General features: G+C 40.3%; 1 protein-coding gene across 1 annotated transcript in view; it reads right to left on the reverse strand.

The window, feature by feature from the left end:
- Positions 1-22,514, reverse strand: part of itpr1b (inositol 1,4,5-trisphosphate receptor, type 1b) — an 87,408-nt gene that overhangs the window by 16,665 nt on the left and 48,229 nt on the right. Inside the window, 10 exon segments of the mRNA XM_020593181.1 lie at positions 3,198-3,320; positions 6,242-6,434; positions 6,976-7,083; positions 7,402-7,518; positions 7,589-7,684; positions 8,910-9,020; positions 10,319-10,519; positions 11,286-11,548; positions 11,888-12,071; positions 21,594-21,778. Coding sequence (XP_020448837.1) covers positions 3,198-3,320; positions 6,242-6,434; positions 6,976-7,083; positions 7,402-7,518; positions 7,589-7,684; positions 8,910-9,020; positions 10,319-10,519; positions 11,286-11,548; positions 11,888-12,071; positions 21,594-21,778 — 1,581 coding nt within the window.

The raw sequence follows: 22,514 nt of genomic DNA on the forward strand, positions 1-22,514 counted from the left end.
TTTTTTTTTTTTTTTTTTTTTTTTTTTACAATTATTTGTTCAACATTAATCAGTGTAGGTCAGCAAAGCATTAACATGAGCTCCCAAAAGGCAGCATCACTTTGATCTAAATCCTCTGTATTAATACGCAAATGCATTTATGAAGCTGGAAAAGAAGTCAAATTTTCTTTTCTCTAACACTGATCTGAAATTCCCCCTTCTAAGGCCTCCTTCTTCTTACTGCTCTGTGTAAAGATCACATGACAGGTACTTGTTACATAACACCAGTTGACTAAAAATACAAGTGGTGCTTGGTTCCAGCTATATTCAACAGGGATGGTCCTGAGTATTGCACTGTAACAGACCGCCTGGGTGCCTGGGCTTAACAGTGAACCCAGACACAACAGCTAGGATGTCACACACCTACAGTACAGTCTAAGACCATTCCTCCCTCTTACTTGTTTTACTGTGCAGCTATATGAAGAGAGAGACTAACTTTTACATTAAAAAACACTTACTCTACACCAAGGTAAATACAGTATACACAGCTTGCTAGTTTACTGCAAAGAGAAAATGATCATGCAGATATATGAACCAAAACTAGGCCACAGCATAAACTGTAGTTATTCAAGGTGCTTTTTTCTGGGACTTCTATACATCTGCACACTACTGGGAAAAGTCTCCAACCGCAGTTTCTCTTCATACAAACCACAGAGAGGAAGCATCAATTGAGAGCTGGCACAATAATGTTTAAGGGGATTTTATGGTGTTTAAAATGTCTGTACAATCTGCAAATTAAGCATTTTCTAAAGCTATGAAAGTATCTCAATATCAAACTTGCAGTATTTGCGAGTCAAGCCCAAATGAAGTTCACTAGAGCAGTTTGGTTTATTCAAGGTTTACAATAATAAGTTTTGAAAATTAACAGGAAGCACTTGACCTCATAAGAATTGACAGTATGTGTGTATAGGCATTCAGATGAACAGTAGTTGATATTTTTTCACTTGACAACTGGCTTCAGTTTTAAGACACGTCATTTAACTCATATTACACTGATTAGCATGTCCTAGAATAAACTGGCAAGCTCTCTGAAGACCTTTGACAGCAAAAACCACACCAAGTTTCTAGAGCTAACTAACAACCTCTTTTTTGTCTCTTCTATACCGCTGTGAGGAAGTTCAAACAAAAGGGACCTCACCATTTGACCCCAGACAGAACAATTGAAAGTTTATGCGAATCACAATGTGCGTCTTCTCTCTGCAACCCTGCAGTAAAACAATGGAGGCCTTAATGGCTGTGGTTTTCACATCCCCACAAATACTGCCCTGAAGGAGAACTAAGAAAAACAAAAGGAATAAGACAAACCAAAAACTGAAATTGTACATAAAAACACAATCAAGTCTGTCACTATTTTGCCTGGTTTGTCAAAAACCCCTATTATGCAGGTATTAGTATGATCTAGAAATCTCTCTTTGAATGAACAGTATTTTATCTCTGAGTAGTCTGTTAGAAGTTGTGACCACCTGACAGATCACAGAGTCTATTTGACCCAGGGTTAATATGGTGAGGGAAAAAGGCCAAATATGTTGATCTCATGAAGAATCTAAGTTACTCATGTTCCTTGTCTTGTAATTCCTGGTAAAAAAGCTGACCACAGATGACAGTCTAACAAGTTAAATAAGTAATAATTATAGACTTGATATCTGTAGTTCTTCTCTCAGTAGGATTTAATTACATAGTCTGATGTATAGTCATAAGTCCATCATGTGAGAGTTAAAAATAGTGCACATTGAAAATGTCACACTAAAACCATGAAACTGTGGACTTTGCCTTAAACAATGGATGTTTGCTGACATGAGGTATCTGTTTGTATGGCACTTCCTTGTTATTACACAACAAACTGGACATATCAGAGGCTTTTTCCAGACATAATTGCAACTTGAACAATGAAACCCCTCACAAGTCAGAGACTGGTATCTACAAGAACCTCTTTTACTAGGAAATAATGTAGCTTGGGTCTGTATTTACTTCCTGTCATGATTGATATTGGCAAGAAACTGGAAATCTAAGAGGAGAATGGGATGCAGGAACTACCAGAGTTAAAAGCATTTCTAGTTGTAGGAATGAAATCTGTGGAGGAGAGCTCTTAAAATCAGACTAAAGTTGGATTTAAACATGTTTGTCACTAATAGCAACACTGTCGCCAGACAGCCAAAGGCTGTTTGGTAAATATTTGTTGTGTGGCTTTAGTTTCCTATGTCAGACATGGATATATGTGGTGGGTGTCCTTTAGAAAGTCTGCTCTGGTCTCAAGGTGGAAGTCCCTTTTAAATAATTGTTACATGACAAAGCCCTTTTCTTTTTAATTCAAGGAGGGAAAGTTGTTGATTACGTGACACTAAAATAAGAGGTGTGACAGATTTTATGTCATGTGTATCAATCTCTTATCAGGTAGAGTGTCACTCTCAATGTTATCTGAAGCAGCATAGTCATTCTCATGGTATTATATTTCACACTAGAGATTCTGGCCTTGTGGGTGGAGCACAGTATGTACCTAAGTCACCAGAAGTGATACATATAGAGAAGAAGACTAATCAAACTGAAGGTGGTGTGATAAATCTGGTAACCTACTAAAGAACAAACATTTCTTGGTCTATTGTGATGGCACTGCAGTTCAAGATATAAGTTTTCAGCTCAGATTACATTCTCATCACACCTGCACTTGTGGTGAAATGCACTTCAGCTAGGGAGGTGTGGGGCTACACCCAAACCACAGGCAAGGAAGTACACAGTGTTCTGCAAAGTCTTATGCACTAATAATGTATCTTTCCTTATGTGATCTGATCACATGACTTGAAGTGGACATGAAGTTGTTCTCAGAGCAAAGAGTCCTTAAAAGAGTCTATAGAGTTAGCATTTTACTACTAGAACACTGTCTAACCCACAGTGGACAGTTCAGAAAAAGATCTAAATGTCTACAGCAGGACCACAGACAGCCTCTTCTTCATCCATTCTCACCAAGGACCTGACCTTCTAAAACAATCTGTGTAAAAAGGCTTCTGTTTGTACCACTCACTCCTACATTCTACACTGTAACAGTGTTAATTACCACACACACGTGGTTAAAATCTGACTCCCATTCAACTGTGTGCGCCCTCCAAGTGTTAAAGAGTGTGAGGAAAGAAGGTTTAAATAGATGAAAGCTGAAGATGACTGACCTCTGTGGACACCCTCCAGAGGGTAGAAGAAGGCCACAAGCAGGTTCATGAGCACAGCCAGGTTAAAGGAGATGCTGCTCCAGAAGGACATGTTCCTGGAACACCAGTATAGAATGGGCTGGGCTGGAGGACAGGATGTTGAGGCAAATTAACACAAGTTACTCTACTGCAAAGAGAGGAATGCAGCAGCCTATCATCATGCAGACAACTCTATGTTAACTGTGTGATACATCAACCAGTTTATCAAAACAAATTCACAAGACTTTTTAGATTAGAGTAGAAGTTAAACATAGGGTGATTGATCAGTGTTTCACACCAAAGAGGACAAAAATGCATAGATTTTGTGATAAAAATTTAATTTCCAGATAACTGTAATAAAAGCTAAGACAAAGACAAAGACTGGGGTAATTTACTTCGTCATGGGCAGTAGATACCAGACTCTCATGCCATACAAATACATTGATGCTTCAGTTTACATTCAGTGACAGCTAAATTTGATGTTCAATGCCAAAGGTTTTTCACTTTCTACAGAGAATTGCAACTGTGATACGGTTTGGTTGGTGCTAGGCAACTAAAACAGTTACCAGCCACCATCCTGACCTGAACACAAGCCCTGGATTTAATTTGTAATTTCAAGCATACTGTGTTTAAATACCCTATGGGGATAGATGAATGCATTCTTTTGTGCTTGGTTAGATGCAACAGAACATTTTTTTTCTTTTTTTTCCACCATTACTGAATACTCCAAAGTTGGGTGGAATATTTTAGTGCTGTCAGAAATGTTAAAACATATTAGTCATATATATCCATATATCCATTAAGTGGCAGCACCAAAACTGTAAACAAAGGATTGAATTTGAAAGGGAAAAAATCAGGCAAAACTGAAATCCATTGAAGTACACAAAAACAACTGTCATGCGCATTTCACAGACACAATGATTTTGTATTTTTAGGAGAGAAAAAAACATACAAACTTGCATGCAAGTACACACACAGCATACTCGGGTCTTGGTCAGGAGACCAGTATTGTAGCCAACACTATTCTGAGCTCAGCTGTTCATCAAAAAAAGAACTGTGGGTGGGGATTTTTTGCAACAGAATTCACTCTATTCATGACAAGTGGTTAGCACCACAAAACAGCCTCTAGCTGTGCTGATCCATTCAGATAGGAGAGAGGTGGTTGCTATCACGTATTTCACATTTTAGAAAACCACCTTCCTTCAGGCTTGACCATGGGTCAGTTACTTCACAGTAGCTAACAACCATGAGGTCAATGGGGACTTGCCCTGTTGCAAGGAGAACTCTAAAAAGTGTTCTGGCAGAACTATGGCATTTAAAATCTGTGAAAAAAGTATAAAATGAAGAGGACTCTTCTCTTCCTTTTCCTGAGCTATCCCCATGCCCACTACCCAGCCTTGATTAGTCTCCAGTAGGGCTGTGCCGTGTCCGACTGAACATGACCTCAAATTGGCAGGTAGATGAAGAAGGTTGATTCACTAATCCCATTAAGATGGGATAGACTTGAAGCATCCTGCTAACTCAGTTGGCTAAGATGTAACATATAAAAACAATCCACACCCTGCCAAAGATCTTCACCACGTCATATGCATCTCTCTCCCATGTTTATTGTTTACTGTCCATTTTTTGCTTATAATAAAACTGAAACATAAAAAAAATAACTAAAACTTAAGACCAAGGACAGGCCTCATGCTCAGTTCATAGCTTTTTTCCAAGACATAAGACAATATTCTACACTCATGTCCTCTCAGACGTCAGTTGATCAATGATTCACACTAGCAAGCTCTCAAAGTTGTCTTGAAACTCATTCACAGGTGCATGAGGCTTTAACGAATGAATGGTGTAAAAGTTAACACTATGACCATATTAATCCAAGCTTTTGCCTTCCCTTCTGATTTCCCTCATTTCCAGACAGCCAAAAAACAAACAAACAAAAAAATAAATAAAACAGGAACATGACACATAAATCTCTTTACAAGAATGATATTTAATTTCTACAGCAAAAATGCTAGTGAAATGTATAAAAATTATTTGGGTATTGAACTAGTGTCCTCTACATTATGTTCACAGAACTGAGATCTCTCTCTCTCCTGGCTGGAATACATCAATTTACAACACTGTAGAACATATACTGCCTTTTATCAAGTTATATCTATTCTGCAATATAAAAAGCTGGCAAGTTGTTATCAAGGTGTACATGCTCTGTCCCCTTCCATCCCTCCAGGGTTCAGAGTAGGGGGAGCACAATGCAGCCCCTTTCACACAAGGAACCTACAACATTGCTGGCTTCAATCATTATGAGTTACTGCATTTTGATTACAATGTATAGCAAAAAAAAAAAGGTATAAAAATGTGTTTACAGACAGATGAGGTTTTTTCTACTTGCCAAGAAAAGCAGCAATGCTGAGAACTCCCCAAGAAGAATTAATTTAAAAGTGATGTTACAAGTAAATACTATGCATCTTCAACTGACATTAATAAAATATAGCTTACAAAATATAGTTTACAAAGCAGCCCTGTTTAGTGAAGATGAATGATACCTAAACAGTCTTGAAATCCTCTTCTGCTCACCTGCTATTGATTTACTAGCTAATACCTGAGAGGTATGTGACAAATGGAACTTAGAATTACAGGTTAGACCTGTTTGAAGGTCTGCTTCACACAATACTGTATATTCCCGGACCCATCACTTTAATGAAATAATCTCCACTGTATTCTGAACTGTCCTGCATGTTATCACTTTTATTCACACAAGAGATGTGAATTTAACTTGATTTTGGGAATTGCTTTTCAGGAAAATCTTCAGTGTCCATTTTCTGCTCACACGATGCCAATGTGCAGAATTAACCAAATGTTTATCGACAGCATGTGTGAAAGGGGCTTTAGTATCTGCATCCCCTTGGTGGGAGGGGGTGTTCTCAGGGGCCTGGAGGGATGTACGAGGAAGCCAGGCACTAGGAGATAAAGAGTTGAGGAGAAAGACGCACAGGGAACTGTGTTTGTGTTACCAGTAGCCTCTTCAGTACCTCGCAGCTTCTTCTGCCAGTTCATCTCATTGAAGAGGTCTTCAGAGCGCAGGAAGAAGTCATTGATTTTGCTACCCTGTTCGTCCCGCTCTGTTGTGTAATAGACACGCAGCTTGGACTCTTGGGTGAGGAATTCACAGATATTGGGCACCGGAAAGACTATCTGCTCCATGGTGCGATCCAGTCGTACGATCTGTACAAAACCATAGCAGCAGACATTAATAAACATAATAAATAAACATTCACCTTGTACTGCCGTCTTCAAAGCCCAGTGTTAGATCATACAAAAGTTGGCTGCTTCACTAATTCTAATGGTCTGACTGAATATTGTTAAAGTACAAACTGGAGTTTGTGATACAAATAAGATGGTTATTTTCTTTATGAAAGTAGCTGATAGACTGAACCAACAACTTTAGTTCAGAGCACTGTCAACCATCAGCATTCCTTCCTCTGAGCACACACAAGGAAATGTGTCAACATGCCAAAGGTGCTTGTCATTCTGGCAAATTACACAGTGAAATTCAAAAGCAGGCCAAGACAAACACTATCACATGCCTCAAGTCAACTTGCATGCCAAAACCTGTCACAGGTTCACACAGCCTTCTTATAACAGATATGAGAGAAAAATAGTACACATGTGGGAATATTTCAAAGTAAAACCTTAAAATTCAAAATAAGACACAGAAATGACAGCAGTAGATTCCATATGGCAAAGTCTAATTCAGACAGCTAACCTCAATCTGAGCTGTGTGTTTGGCATAAAACTCCAGGGCCTCATCACCCTCCCCGTACGTCCCTCCTGGCTTCAACATAGCCTGGAGTTCCTTGTTGTGACGGGCTAACTGAAATGACAACAAACACCGTCAGCACAGTACATGCCATTTATTTTTTCTTTGAATGCAAAATGCTCTGTCCATTCAACTACACAGCTGTAGGGTGAGGACTGGCAGAGTGCCTGGCATAGCTATAATTTTTGCAGTTGACGGTAAGTAACGATGTGAACAGATACTCTGCTACTGAGCTGTACATAGCCTGAAGGCAAAAAAACAGGAGCTGAGCAAGACATTAACAGTTAATGCACTGATAATCAATTGGCCACGTGCTATATATTTGATGGGTGCCAGTCTCCACTCCACCTTTATGGATAGTTGGTGGCTTACTTGATGTGCCAAGATGTAAATATTATGACCAACGTTGCGTGGAGACGCAGAGTGCTCCTCCTCTCCATCCTCCACCTCTATCTCACCCTGCATGTAAGCCTTTTTGATCACTTCCACCTGCAAGAATGTAGACTGTCAGATAACTTTCACTTAATTCTGTGTGACGATTTGGACGAGTCATACGCACCAGCTCTTTAGGTCTCATGTTGTACAGTATCCTCTCTGCGTTCTCGCTGTCATGGCGACTCTCCATAATTGCAAGAAGAAGCTTGGAGGCATTATTCTATGAAAGACAAGTACAGAGAACAGTATTAAAATCAAATAAAGAACCATCAAAGAGGATATCCAACTCCAAATATCCTTACTTTGCCTGCTCATTTTGACACACCTGTTTTGAGCAAACATCGTTTCAAGATTTTCTTTCATCAGTGATAAGCTTCAGGGAATGATTCATCTTCACCTCAGCTACTGAAGCCAAACAGTCCATAACACTGGGGTTTGACTGTAATAACAATCGCTACACTTGTGACTACCTTGTATTAAGTAATTTTTAGAGCTACTGTCAGTGATGCCATTAATACAGTAACTTTGCAGTTCATTGATTTTTATGGATTTCATTTTGTGAAAGTTATGTTTTAAAAAAAAAATGTTAATCAATGTAAATCTCTAGAGGGATACTTACTAAACCTGTCTCGAATTGGCACGGAAAAAATTGTGGCACCTCACTTTTTCCATTTAGACTAAAGATGTAAATAAGCAGCTGTATTTGAATGTACTTCAGCTGGTAGATGAACCAAGAGGGACGGCAGAAAAGAGTGTGTTTAATGCTACTGAAGTTTAATATGGGTGGGAAAAAAAAAAAAAAATCAACAAACATACTTCGGAGCTGCCTGCAGTCACGTAGTCTCCTGTCAGTCAAGTCATCTTTCATTTTGTTCAGTAAATGAAGCATGGTTTAACCTCAAAGCCTGTAAAAGTCCTTCACATTCTCCTCTGATCAGTGATGCGATTTACAAACACCTCCCTCTTCAAACGTGTTCCTAACTTCGATGAGATCTCGCTGACAGCAATGCTGCCAATTTTACACCTGCTTTCTCCTGATGTTAAATTTCAGCCGTAGCAGTGGTAAATCGGGTGCTGAGGGTATTTGTATAAATTTCCATTCTCTCTTTCCTTGATTTTTGCATCCCTAAATGGGAACGCCTTGAAATAAATATTGCATAAAACCAACGCTCAAATTCCTGCAGTTCTGCTTTCCTTCTTTATTCCTGGCACAAAACCCCATTGTGACTCCTTAATAAATATGAGCACATGCAGGTTTCACTGTTTAGTGCCAATGAATGAGCAGCAAACCTGAGTAAGTATGACTCCTAGTATTTTTAAGAAAAATATCTGTGTGTGATGTCTTGTCAGCAAGAAAAAAGTGTTCTACAGGAACAGGAAAAATACACCATTCAGCAGTGAAACAAAGACTAACAAACCCATTATGCAAACCAGTAATCACTCACTTTGAGTTCCAGCACCAGATCCATCCTCTTTTTGCCAAGGGGGTTGATGTCATTGAGGATGAGAGCGATGATTATGTCAATACCGTTGCATTCATGAGTGGCGATGCAGTTCTGAGGAACAAATGAAATGAAAGTAAATGAAATCAAATTCTAGGATGTTTGGGTCTCCATTGTATAAGGTAACCTCAAAAATTATTTACTAAATTGCAAACAATAGAAGAGGAGAACAATATGCCATGTTTACTTATTGAATGTTGACTGGAAAATCATGTGATTACAAACTGTTAGTGAAAAACTTCCAAAACTGGTATCTGGACAGCAGTAAAATACATACATTAATAAAATGAGTTTGAGAAGACTGAGGTAAAGAAAGATGTTTGTCACAAATTTAAATTTGGTTAACTGCAACCTTGACCCAGGACATTCCTTTTAATTTTTGTGTGGTGCCCCATGCCAATTTCTTTTTTTTTCTTTAATGAACTTAGATTTTACCAGGAAAAAAACCCAGTGAGGTTTGAAACATATTTGTCAATGGTGCCCTGGCCAGGACAGTGACATATAAAATGACAAGGGCACTGTACAGAAAGTCCAAAGTTACAAAATAAAAACAGACATTAAAAGTAATAACAAGAACAGACAGTAATCAAATTCCATTAAGTTTACCAATCCTGTCAAAGCCATGTGCTGATGAGGTTTGGCACATTTCAAGGCTCACAAGTATTGGCTTTGTAGTGAACAGTCCTGTTTATTTGCCAAACATGTGCCACAACCCAAAACTCAACAACGTCTTGTGGCAGCCAAATGGTTTGGAGCAAGTGTCTTGAAACCATTTAAGAAAGGTACTTAATGACACACATTCAAAAATCTTTCCAGCACTCATCAGTCTCTTCTCCCTCTGAGTAGATACTGTATGAACAAAGAGCTTTGTTTAGACCTACAGTCCCCCTTCTACCACTGTTTGAAGAAGCTGAAATGAAATCAAACAGCGACTGCATTTAGCCAGTAGCTTGTTTAGTCATGCCGGTTTCACACTTGCCATACTGCAGCAAAAAAGCAGGAATAGAGGATACCACCATCATGTGAGAAGACCAAGCGATGCTAAACCATGCCAGAGAACAAACGCGGGCACACTGCCCAGAGTAGGCTGGTGTTACACTGCTGAAGCAAGACGAGTGCCTCAGTATGGCAGCTTAGTATTGTGCATGAAGGACTAATTACAGCCAAACAGAAACTGAGGCTAATTTGATAAAGTGTTAGAAGAAAACCGCATTTGATTGTCAAAGTGAAAAACAGGGCTTATACAAGTAGATAAATAAAAACAAAGACAAACTAGAAACTAAATATATTGTTCAATTAGCACCTTGAGTGTGAGCTTGTACACTTATGGTCTCTGTGTGTACATGTATCACCTGGTTCTCATGACAGGGACCTTGGCAGTACTCAGTCAGGCTCTCCACAGTCTGGTTGATGAGTCCCACATTCTTCTCATTGATGTAAAGTCCCAGCAGCCCCAGTCCTCCTGTGGTACTGCCACAAATACAGTCAAGGAACTGAAGAGTCTCACACACCAGATTGTAGTTATTCTTGTTATTCTGGTTGCGCAGAAAGTTCTGGAAATGGAGATAAAATAAAGACTTTAGCATATCCTTCTTTAACAGGATTCATGATCTTACCATGAATTTGGATGGTGTGATATGTCATTGTCAACAAGGGAGCAGAAAGTTTGAGAAGTGATGTCCAACAGAGTTAATACAGGCTGATGGTCTCAGGGTCTGTAGAGCGAGTTGGTACAAGAAACGCCCCTTTAAGGTTCTACACAGGGAATCTAAATAACATTTTTCCAACATTTTCTTAAAATAAATAATAAATGATAAATAAGAAATTTATCAATGGTGGCTTCTTTTGTTTTCCCTTTAAGCATGCAAGCCTGTAAAGCAGTCAGACAGCAGTGAGGCCTTTAGAAGGAAAAGAAACATCTCAGGGATTTTATCATCTGTGCTGCTTGGCCATGTAGCTACACTGGGTGAAGCTAGGTGAGACAGAGTTATTCAGCACAGAGCCAACTGTCATTTAATGAGCGCCTGCCTTCCAGTGTAAAAAGAATCAGTGCAATGAAGTCTTCTGTCTTGGCTGCTAGTGCTAGCCATTACTAAACACCAAAACACTCCTCATAGTGAAACCAGACATAGCTACCAGATATGGAAACAGCTGCAAGTTCTGCAAATGGTGCCTATTTTAAACATGGTTTCATTTCTGTATAACCGATTGTGATGACTGAAATTGCGAACACAGGGCAGGAAACGTTAGCATGACGAGGGGTGGGTTTAGGCAAAACAAAAAGCCCTGTAGCAACAACAAACTGGTGTAATGGCTCACCTGCAGATCTCTGTTGTGGTTCTCACAGAGCAGCTGCATGAGGCGCAAGATGGGCTGCATGATGGTGATGATGACGCTCATCTCGCCTTCGTCCTGACCCTTGTCAGCCGTTGGGACAGGGCAGCCATCAGCAGCTGCTTGGTGCTCTTCAGCCTCGACCTCACGGCGATAGGTTGTGAAGGCCTTTTTGGTGACAGCAGAGGCCTCCATTAGCTGCTCCCTCACTTCCTCAGTTACCACTGCCACCACCGGCACGTCTTTAACTAACCACAGGTATAGGAGAGTGAAGCAAACATAGACCATTGGAGATAAAACAGCAGTGTCAAGAATGGTCATCTGAGAATTCACATACTGATTTTTAAAATCATTAACATGAGTAGAGACTTTTTTTTTCAGGGAACTTTAATTAATTTATGAAAAAAATTATATTATTACAACATCAGATTAAATACACTAAATGTGGCAGTTTCTGGTTCAGTACAAAGGGTGTTTACATGTTACACAGAAGGTGACATTTATTCTTCTAGTTTAATAGTGTCAGGTGCCATATGATCTAATATTTACTCAAGTTATATTGGTGGCCTAAAATTCTTATCTCCAACCTTTCTTGCGTGCTGGTGTGTCTTTGTCTGGTGGCTCCTCATCCTTCTTTTTGCTGCCCAGATCACTAGTGTTGACTGTCACAGTCGCTTTTATCTCCTGCTGGGCCAGCTTCATGCGCTCATTAAATACCTTGAAGAATTTCTCAGACTTGTTGTCCCCCGTTAAACGATGGTAAAATGACCGCTAAAGAAAAATATGGACATAGAGGACAATGCATGTAATTTATACTGTAGGTGGCTTTCAGCTACAATGAAGTGTTTTAAAGAATGATTACTTGTTGGACGCTCCAGATAAGAGGAGATTACACATCACTTTCTGGGCTCTTTCTTTTCTTATGAACTAATGTTTTTCCAAAATGCTGATCAAGCTGGCTGACTTTCAACTAAACAACAGCATACTGTATGTACAATGTTACTCAGAATGTTTCTTTTCAAAATGCACCTCACTCAGAGATCAAGGTGTTGGAGGTCAGAAGCCATTTGTTATTTAGTAACCTCTGCTGGCCACTTTTTATCACTGTATCTCTCTTACAATGTCTACAAAGTGCTGAGAGCAATGGGTTTGGTTAGTAACACGTACACTACCAGTCAAAAGTTCAAACACCTTCCCACTGAACTGAATGGGAAAATGCGTCCTAACGTTTCATTGGTAGTGAATATAATACTTCTCATATTGGCAAGAAAACATGCTGTAAGGCCTCACCATGCTCACCTTATTGTACACCATCTGCCCTCTGCCCCCCTGGGTATAACATGGTTCTGGCACCCTGAGGGCTACACTGGCTGTTAACACTTAAGAACAGATAAGCAGTAGCAAGAACAAAGACAACTGGAATTACATGTAGCCAAACTGAAATACATGTGCACACAAAAACACAACCACTCCCATATGAGGACACCCTACTGTGCAAGCGTGAATGCACATACACATAAGCCCCTTTTCCATCGTGTGGTACCGGCTCAACTTGGCTCTACTCAACTCAACTCTACTCACTTTTGGTACCAGGTGCTTGGTTTTCCACTGCAGATAGTGCCCTCTAAGTATAGCCGGTTGTCATAGCGACACAGCATTATACTGATGTTACGTCGTCAGCAACTGACATGGTAACAGTGGAGGAGATCGAAGGCACGCTGTTCTTGATTCTCGGTATGCGATTGTTTTTAGTTAGTACAGTAAAGTAGCAGTTAGCGTTAAATAACGTTGCTTTTAAAAATGACGTTTTCTTTGTTCCAGGATATCTCGCACATTGATGACGCAATTTCTCTGACTAATCACTAGTCAGCAGTGTTTACACATCACCTTTTGGTATCGCCTCTGCTCACTTGGAACCTTGATTAAGGTGATACCAAAAATAGTACAAGGTACCAGGTACTATCCCCAACATCTCACTGATGGAAACACAAATAAGACGAGTCGAGTCGAGTTGAGCTGGTACCAGGTGGTGGAAAAGGGGCTATAAACAAAGGCATACCAGCACAACACATTTACACTTGCAATGCACACTGCTGCAGAAACATGCTTGTATAAGTGAGCTCACTTGCATTAAAAAGAACTACATTTGTGGCACTGCAACAGACCACAAAATTTCTGCTTTTCTGAACTTTGCAAGTATGCAACAGTAAAAGTTTGCTGCAGCATGAGTAAGAGGTTTGTGATATCAAGCTGAGGTGGTTTATATTCTGTAAAGAACTATACAGGGCAATCTAGCTTGAAAGCCTTGCATGCAGGGAGCTGTTGTTTTTCTGCAGTGGGCTCAAATGTTACATCCCATTTTCCTCTCAACAATTCCTTCTTACATAAGACCTGTAATCAGCTGAGTGGTTACAGTGAGGGCACATGGTGTTAGAGGCCTCTAACACTGTTACATCAGCCCACAAAGGGTGAGCAGTAGAGAGAGAGAGAGAGAGAGAGAGAGAGAGAGAGAGAGAGAGAGAGAGAGGAAAACCCTGCTCTACCTTTCAGTGCCAGAACTGCACGAAGTGTGACAGGCAGGAGGGAGAGTTCGAAAGTGGGAGGAGAGATGTGTGGGGCTGGTGCAAGCAGGATTTATCACACACATAGATTCTGGGCCAGTCTGAAAACTCTGTTCCATAAGACTCTTTCCAGGTTTAGCTCAACTCAGTTACGTTTCTGAGAAGGGAAATATGTCCAAACAGTAAAAAACATGCAGGGTATAGCGCAGCACAGAAGTGAGATCAGCACAGAAAGTCTTTTGTATAAATGAAACTGTGAAATTTATTTAGTGAGAATTTCTGCAGAATCACCTGCCCCAGGCCCTGAGGGATGCACAGATTTGCTAAAGCATTAAGCAAATGTAGTTGTTTTTCACCTCTTTTATGCAACCGTTTCTTCTTGCTTGTTTTTCTAGCTATTAGCATCATGTTGTTGACCAGATAAGGTCATTCACTGATAGTGATCTCATTAAGAGTCAGACTTATGCAACCAGCTCCAGAGACAACAGCTTCAAGACTGCAGCTTTAAAAGATTACCACATTAAATAGACCCATGCCCATAACAACTCAATTTGTTAATGGATGTGATGAGAGTAATGTTGCCAACACTTGCATATATATGCTGAATGCAAAAGGGACAGCATGCAGCAACTGTTGCACGGTGCTCTCTCTACACAGAGTCCAACTAGTTCTGGGTATCAAACCTCAGTACTTTCTGATAAAAGTCAAAATGAGTATCAAAAACTGTCAAATACTAAAAACTGGCATGAGATGCTTGCTCAGATTCATGCTGTTTTATGCTTTGATTACATAGTTTCAGGTACTGAAAAAAACTGTTCAATCAGAGCTACTGCATCAGCAACAGTGTCAAATAATTTAAAAACTAATAATCAGCTTCATGGTTAACATGGAAATACACTTAGGAAATCATCTTATGGCCTTCTCATAAAACATGAGGACATGGTTTATGGGTAATTTACTTGATGTTTAGATCCCACGCCTTAATCGAATAAATTAATAAGTCAGCCTATAAGCTGTCCACCCTGAGGCAGCCTAGCCTTCTTCTTAGACTTCACCACAGTACCATTATTCCTCATAGGAGCTTTGATGAACAGCAGGTTTCAGTTGAATCACAATTCACCATTTTACAGATTCTCCAAGGTGGCACAGCAGAGCCTGATCATTCTGCACTTCTATTTTTTCTCTCCCTTCCCCTTCAGCTGGCACCCGGCTCCTGGCATCAACACGAGCCAGTTATGTAAGGCCTGTTGACACCACTAGTTCTCTCTCTCTCTCTCTCTCTCTCTCTCTCTCTCTCTCTCATCTGTCTCCCGCCTTTCCAGCCCAACACCTCAGTGAATGACAAAGTTGTCTCTGTGCAGACTGGAGGGATTAAGTGGCGTACTCTGCCACTGCCCAAATGATAACCTCAGAGATCTGCTCCTTTAAGCTATGACAAGATAGGTGGTCAAAATGAAAGTGAAATAATGCAGAGTAAGTGCATGATTTTAAGAATCTGTGCAGACAACAACCTAAGCAAAGTCTAAAATATATCCAGTGATATAACCCAGCAGCAAAAAAAAAAGAAAAACATGTGGGTGATCTGACTAAAAAGCTGCACAGGGCAGGACTGAAATAATTATACTTTCATAAACTATAAACTTGGATTTAAAGGGGGAATTCAACAGCCACTCTATAGTTAGAGGAGAGCTGGTATGTTGATGACAGCAATACCTGGAAACTCACTTTGCAGAATCTTTTTAAAGCCTTCCAAGAGGTAGCTGTAAAGTGAACCGGAAAGGAGCAGAGGTAGGCAGTGGGGTGGGGTAGGGGGTTCAATGCTTGAACGGGGCTGAGGGTAGCAGCGTGCCACAACAAGCCCATAAGAGTGGTAACACCTGTTTGCTCCTGTGACAGTTAAGGATCTGAGGTAACGAAGACAGTGTTGAATAGATGGATAGTGGGCAGGGAGGAGCAGAGCTTCGACACTTACATAACACAAACTCTCTTTAAGGGCTGTTTGTGTAATAAGCTTTCTAGCCTCTAAGTATATCCTATGTGCATGTGCTAATGGCGTGTGCAGATGAGTATGCAAGAGTGTAGTTTTATGCTGTGATATATTATGTGTGATACGTGTGTGCTTAAGTTAGCCCAGCAGCAGTGACACACCATCATTCTCATCACTTGACAACAATTAATGTCGAAAAACCTATCTGGTCCATGATGATATGCACAGGTTGGCATATAGTATAAGTATATAATATATAAAATCTAAATTAAAACTGAAAATAGTGATGTGTAAATCATCTGTGTCCTGTTATACAACTGAAAACAATACAGCAGCGCATTATTTGATGGGATACCATATCATTTTTATTCTTTGTTTAAAATAAACACTTCAAATCTGATGCTGCAACACATTCTAATAAACGTTGGGACAGTAAAGCGTTTACCACAGTGTGATGTTGCCGTTCCTTTTTACAACACTTAAAAATCATTTATGGGCTGAGGACACCAAGTGATTAAGTGTGTCAGGTGTAATTTTGTCCCAATTCTTCTGCGAAGAAGTCTTAAGGTGCACAACAGTCCTGGGTCTTTGTTGAAACAATTTGTGTTTCAAAATGTGCCACCCATTCTCTGTTGGGGACAGGCCGAGACTGCAGACAGGCCGAGACTGCAGACAAGCCAGTCCAGCACTCACACCCTTTTTCTCAACAGTCAGGCCTTGGTAAGGTGCAGTATGAAGTTTTGCATTGTCTTGTTGAAATATGAACGCATGTCCTTGGAAAAGATGTTGTCTTGAAGGGAGCAGATGTTGCTCCAACATCTCTTTGTAGTGTTCAGTATTAATGGAGCCATCACAGAAGTGTAAGTTCCCTTTGCCAAGAGCACTGACACAGCCCCAGACCATGACAGACCCTGGCTTTTGGTTTTGTTACTGGTAACAGTCTGGATGGTCCTTTCCGTCTTTGGTCCGGACCACACAGCATCCATTCCTTCCAGAAAAGACCTGAAACACTGATTGGTCTACAGTACACATTTCCACTGTGTGATGGTTCATCCCAGATGCCTCCGAGCCCAGAGCAGTCGACTGCAATTCTGGACACTGTTGACATAGTTTTGGCACAGTCCAGTTTTAAGTGGCATTTATGGATGTAACTACACTTTGTAGTAGTACCTGACACAGGTGAGCCAAAGTCATCCTGAGCCCATGTGGTTATATCACTTATAGAAGAGTAATGATTCTTGAAGCAGTGTCGTCTGAGGGACCAGAGAGCACGGTCATCCAGCTTAGACTTGAGCCCTTTACACACTGAAATCCCTCCAGATTCCTTGAATCCTTTAATTACGTTCTGCCCCATAGAGGGTGACATAACATTGTTTTTAAACATTTCAATAATTTTCCTCACACATATGTTAGTAAGCTGGCGGTCCTCGGCCCATCTTTGCTCCTAAAGGGCTTGGCCTTTCCTGGATGCCACTTTTATACCAAATCATAATGGTGTTGGCATCACCTGTTTCAAATATGATCATTGTTTCATTGTTTTACCTCATTACTGGCCCTGAAATGCAACCGTCCCAACTTTTTTTTGAAATGAGTGTTATTTTGAACAAAGAATAAAACTGATGAGGTATCACATCAAATTTTACATACTGTCACAACTTTTTCTGATTTGGGGTTGTTTCTGTTAAAACTGTCACCAAACTACAGGCTTTATTTGAGATTCTGTTGTTACATTATGTATTTTAATTGAAGACCAGTTTTTCTCAGTCGCTTTGGTACATTTCTCAAATCATCCTTGATATTTGCAGAACAGTAAGAGCATTTATCCAAATGGTAAATGGTCTTATACTTGTATAGTGCTTTTCTACGCTTTACAGCACACTCAAAGCGCTTTTACACTACTCGGCCCATTCACACTCCCAAACACTCACACACTCACATATCGGTGACATCACCGGGAGCAATTGGGGGTTCAGTGTCTTGCTCAAGGACACTTCGACATGTTGACTGGACAAGCCGGGAATCAAACCGATAATCCTCCGGTTAGGAAATCCTCCTGAGCCACAGCCGCCCCCAAATAGCTTGTACAAACAGCACCACACAATGGATTAACTGCAAAAGCCCATCACTTGCTCAAAATCCTTAGTTTATCTCAAAAGTAAATACTTTCACATTAGTGTATATGGGAGATTTATTGAGAAAGATTATAGCGTTTTTACTGCCGTTGTGATACAGAAAACAAAGTGTTTTGCACCACTGCATAGCACACAGGAAAAAATGTAACATTAGAAATAAAAAAACCATGGCTGCTTTCGACCAGCCTCGGCCATTGTATGGCCAGGATTGACAACATGGTGCACGAGTGTGGCCCTTATTTCATCAGGAACCTGCTGTTGTCCTCAGCCTTTTCTCCCTCTTTCTGTTTTGCCTCCCTACTCTTCCACCACACAGCCCTGCTCCTCTTCTTTTTCCTGGTAGTTGATGCTGCTCATTTTCTTGTTCTTCCTTTAGTCAGAAGTTGTAACACTGTGTAGTGCTCTGTCTATATATACACTTGCCAACTGAAGGTTCATGAGATGCACCTCTGAGCTATTTTACAGTAGAGAGCTGGTGGATCATTGGCTGATCTGACTCATCACACGTTCCTCTTCATTAGTCAAAGTGAAGATGCACCTGAGAGCAATTCAACAATTCAGATACGATTTCAAAAAAGTCTGATAGAGCTGTACAGAAATATGCCTGCAGTGAGCTGATGACTAGTTGGTTTGGGAGGTCAGACTATTCATCAGAGAACCATATAATATATTTTGATCAACATGACAGTAGCAACTGGTCATGTACAAAACAATAGACAGCTGTATATAATCATTTGCATGAATGTGCCCAAGAATTTGCAATTTGTTGCTTATATGATGTGCACAAGTGACCGGATGGTGTCGAGGCTGAACAAGTAGCTTAGAGAATTTCATTTCTGATCTGAGAAATGTATGAAAGCAACTGAGAAAACGTGTAACATCAGTAATATGAGGAGTTGGTTTTCACTGTGCCCTTTTAAACAGGCCTGTGTTTAAGTGATGATGTATTACGGAAACCACACTAGCCTAATTATTTTGGCTAACAGATAAACATCTCTGGCAGGAAAGCAGTGATGGCCTATAACACTGTTACTCTTTCACACTGGGTGAGGTGAAACCAGAAAAAGGCTGTGTTGTTACCTATTTCATTTTGTATTCAGTAACTCACTTACCCTGTACCTCAGGGCTGTCTTATCAAGTATAGGTCTGGGCACTGGATAAATTCATTCTGAAGCAAACTAACAGTTCCCCATCTACCTCTGTTATACTTGTTTTTTTCCCAGAAGTGGTGTTGACTAGGCTATGACCCTGAATTACCTCAAAAACAAACAAACAGGCTGCTTGGAGAAATCTGTGGGCATGTTTTTGTCCCGAGTTTCATTTAGGCAACAAGAACCCTTCTGTCTAAAAAGGGGCAGGCAATCTATCGTTATGTAAGACAGGGAAATGTGATGCACCTGCTGATATGCTGAAAATTCACTCTGAACCATTCATGATCCTTCAAAAAGGCTTACTTGTCCTTGTATCGTGCCAAAGGAAGAGAAAAACACCTAACATAAACTGTGAAACAAGACACTTCTTAAAAATACTACAGCATTCCTGTAAAAGTCAATAAACTGTTTTGCTTATCAAGTTCATGTGAGGTTCCTTTCTGCTAGCAAATGCAAAGCAGGAAATCTGTCTTTGTACATACAGTAAGAGTCAGATGACATTAGCTACTGATCCTATGCAATTTACACAATTAACTTTGGTGCTATTTCACTTGACGGTACAATAGTTATGACTAATGGTTCTAATTCACACCCTAAGCACCTTCTGATATTCTAATGCGTAAAACTGAAAATTGTAATTCAAACAAGACAAAACAACTCTGCAAACACAATAGCTTTGGGTGCACAAAACAAACAAATAAGAAGAAGATCCACACCCGGTGCAAACTGTAAACCACAAGCTATTATCAGCGGTGCACACTGATCTTCTTCATCATGCCCTGACCTCAGAAAAGTCAATCAGCACATGAAGTGACAGCTAAATCAACAAGACAGATAAGAGTGTAGTTTCCTCAGGTAACACCCGAGTGCTACTTAAATATATGGGATCTCTTCTTGGCAGGTTGCGTGCCATTTATTGCCCTCTTTGCACCAGCAAAACATGACCCAATTTAAAGTTTGTGTGGAGTGTTAGGAGGCCTGGTGCTTAGGGCGTCATTCACCCAGGCACGGAGGCAGGCAGCAGCTTATGTAATAGGAGTCATGTGAGTTCCTTTGTGTATGCTCTGGGAAGTCAAGCCTCGTCAGGTAACAACACTATGCAAATATGAGCCTATTATGCAACAGGCCTGTTTATACGAGACAACACTCAAGAGCACACATATGCTGACCACAAAACCAGAATACACCCAGACAGCTTACAAGCGGCACAAAGACATGTATACACATATTCTAGTACATGCGTGCAGACACACACATACACACACACACACACACACACACACACACACACACACACACACACAGAGCATACTGCAAAGGTGGAATAATGCAGTTGCAAACACAAAAGCTCTAGTCCCTCTCAACCTGCTTGCTCTGAGGTTCGCAAAGAATTACCAGTGCCATAGCAACCCCTGGCTGGCTACGAGGAGGCGATGACGTGCTTGGCTGCACAGTTTGGGCTGCTCCCAGCAGACCGTTGCTCTTCCCATCTGACTTCTCTTACTCCTCTCTATTCATTGCCCAAACTCATTTTTCATTTTTTTCACACCTCAAAATGTCTATAAATGTCAGAATGCTTTCTGCACCCAAATGTGAAGTCTCAAAATGCACTAACAACTGAGCATCTTTTCTCTGTTTAAGTCATTCTTCATCACTTAATTTTTTTCTGTTGACAACAGTGGAGCTCCAGGGCAATAACTACTATTCTTGACCTCACAGCTTTGAACTTCTGAAGTAACATCTATCTGTTGAGTTTCTGCTCATGCCTCTGAAGGAGTCTCATTTGTTGCAGGCTAGACATGCGAGTGCTGGACCTCATTAACACCTACTGTAGCACTTAGCACCCACCCTGCTCTGCATTTTTTGTTCTGTGTACTGTTAGAAATTAATAAATCAGTCAGATAATTATTAGACAATGTGTTGAATCAAACGTGTTAGTAATGCAATTTAGTATGACTTAAAGTCTGCCCTAGTCTGTTTTGTTTCAAGGTTAGCAAATAGAATGTTGATTCTGAGAAGTGAACTATGATAGCAATTCTTTCCTGTATTAATCTCATGTTAGAGTATTTTGTCTGAATGAATGTTTTAGTTACACACCACGTGACAACACACACACACACACACATTGAAATTCTTCATTTTGTTATGACTAGTGCTTGAAGCAGGTGGAGCATAAGATAAGAGATGGAGACGTCAGACTGTCTCCATCTCGTGATGTTTTGTAATCTTTTTGTGTAAGTGGTTAGCCCAAAACTTATAAATGTATTAGGCTCTGTGTGTCCGGGAGCTCTTTTTTCCAGCAGCCTGCCTGTGGATGTCTGGAGGAAGGAGCCACTCGGGTTGTGGTTTGTAATTTTGCTTGTGGTTTAAATAAATCAGCACTAAAATGAAGAAAGATGGACTCCTTCCTTACTCAGATCTGTCCAATAAAAGAACTGTGGTATTACAGTACCTCTACCTACCTGGATGACTGTGTTTCCACCCTCCAGCAGTGCGATAGCCAACAGTATGCTCTCCTGGAAGATCCGGTCACTGGTAGCATTCATAATGAGGTCAATGACCAGGTCAGAAGCCCCCTCTCTATCCAGGTGGCACTGGACCTCTGCCAAACTCAGCTCCCCTCGACCTCCAACCCCAGAGCTGACAACTACAGTCACAGAAGTGAAATAGTTATCACCTACATTAATACTAATGTAGTCACATTTGAGACAGGTTATACAATGGAACATTGGTCACAATCTATTATCACCTTTGATTAGTATATGCATAATTAGAGTTTGACCATTTATGCTGTTTGATAGATGCCTTTAAACAGAAACAAAATCACTGTATTCAAATTATGTGTGGCTACAATATGAACAAATTAAGGTAGTGTTACTGTTAATTATAGGGTACACTGAAAAAAAAGGACTCACTGGGTCTTTGGATTTACACAAATTATGCTAGTATATGCAACGCAATACATTCATGTTTCCTCTGTTAACATAATTCTAACAACAAATCTTTTTTTTCAGTGCAAGCACACTGAACAAAACAATTTGTTGGATTTACTTGATTGTAATGTGTACATCGGTCCCACACAATGATAATGTGTCAAACCAACATAATTTCCTTCTAGGGTTGACTTGTTTGACTTATGTTAACAGAGGAAACATGAATGAATTGCGTTGCATATACTAGCATAATTTGTGTAAATCCAAAGACCCTGTGAGTCCTTTTTTTCAGTGTATATCCCATGTCTCTTATAGGATTTCTGGTCAGTTCACAACAAACGTCGGCCTGGTTTCACAACAGTAATATCACTCCATTCCCCAGCATACTTGTGCACTACCGTGCAGCTCAGTGGGTGAAATGGGCCCGTGCTACACAGATATGACAGTTTC

The sequence above is a fragment of the Monopterus albus genome, unplaced genomic scaffold (genome assembly GCF_001952655.1).
Source record: "Monopterus albus unplaced genomic scaffold, M_albus_1.0 scaffold18.1, whole genome shotgun sequence".
NCBI lineage: Eukaryota > Metazoa > Chordata > Actinopteri > Synbranchiformes > Synbranchidae > Monopterus > Monopterus albus.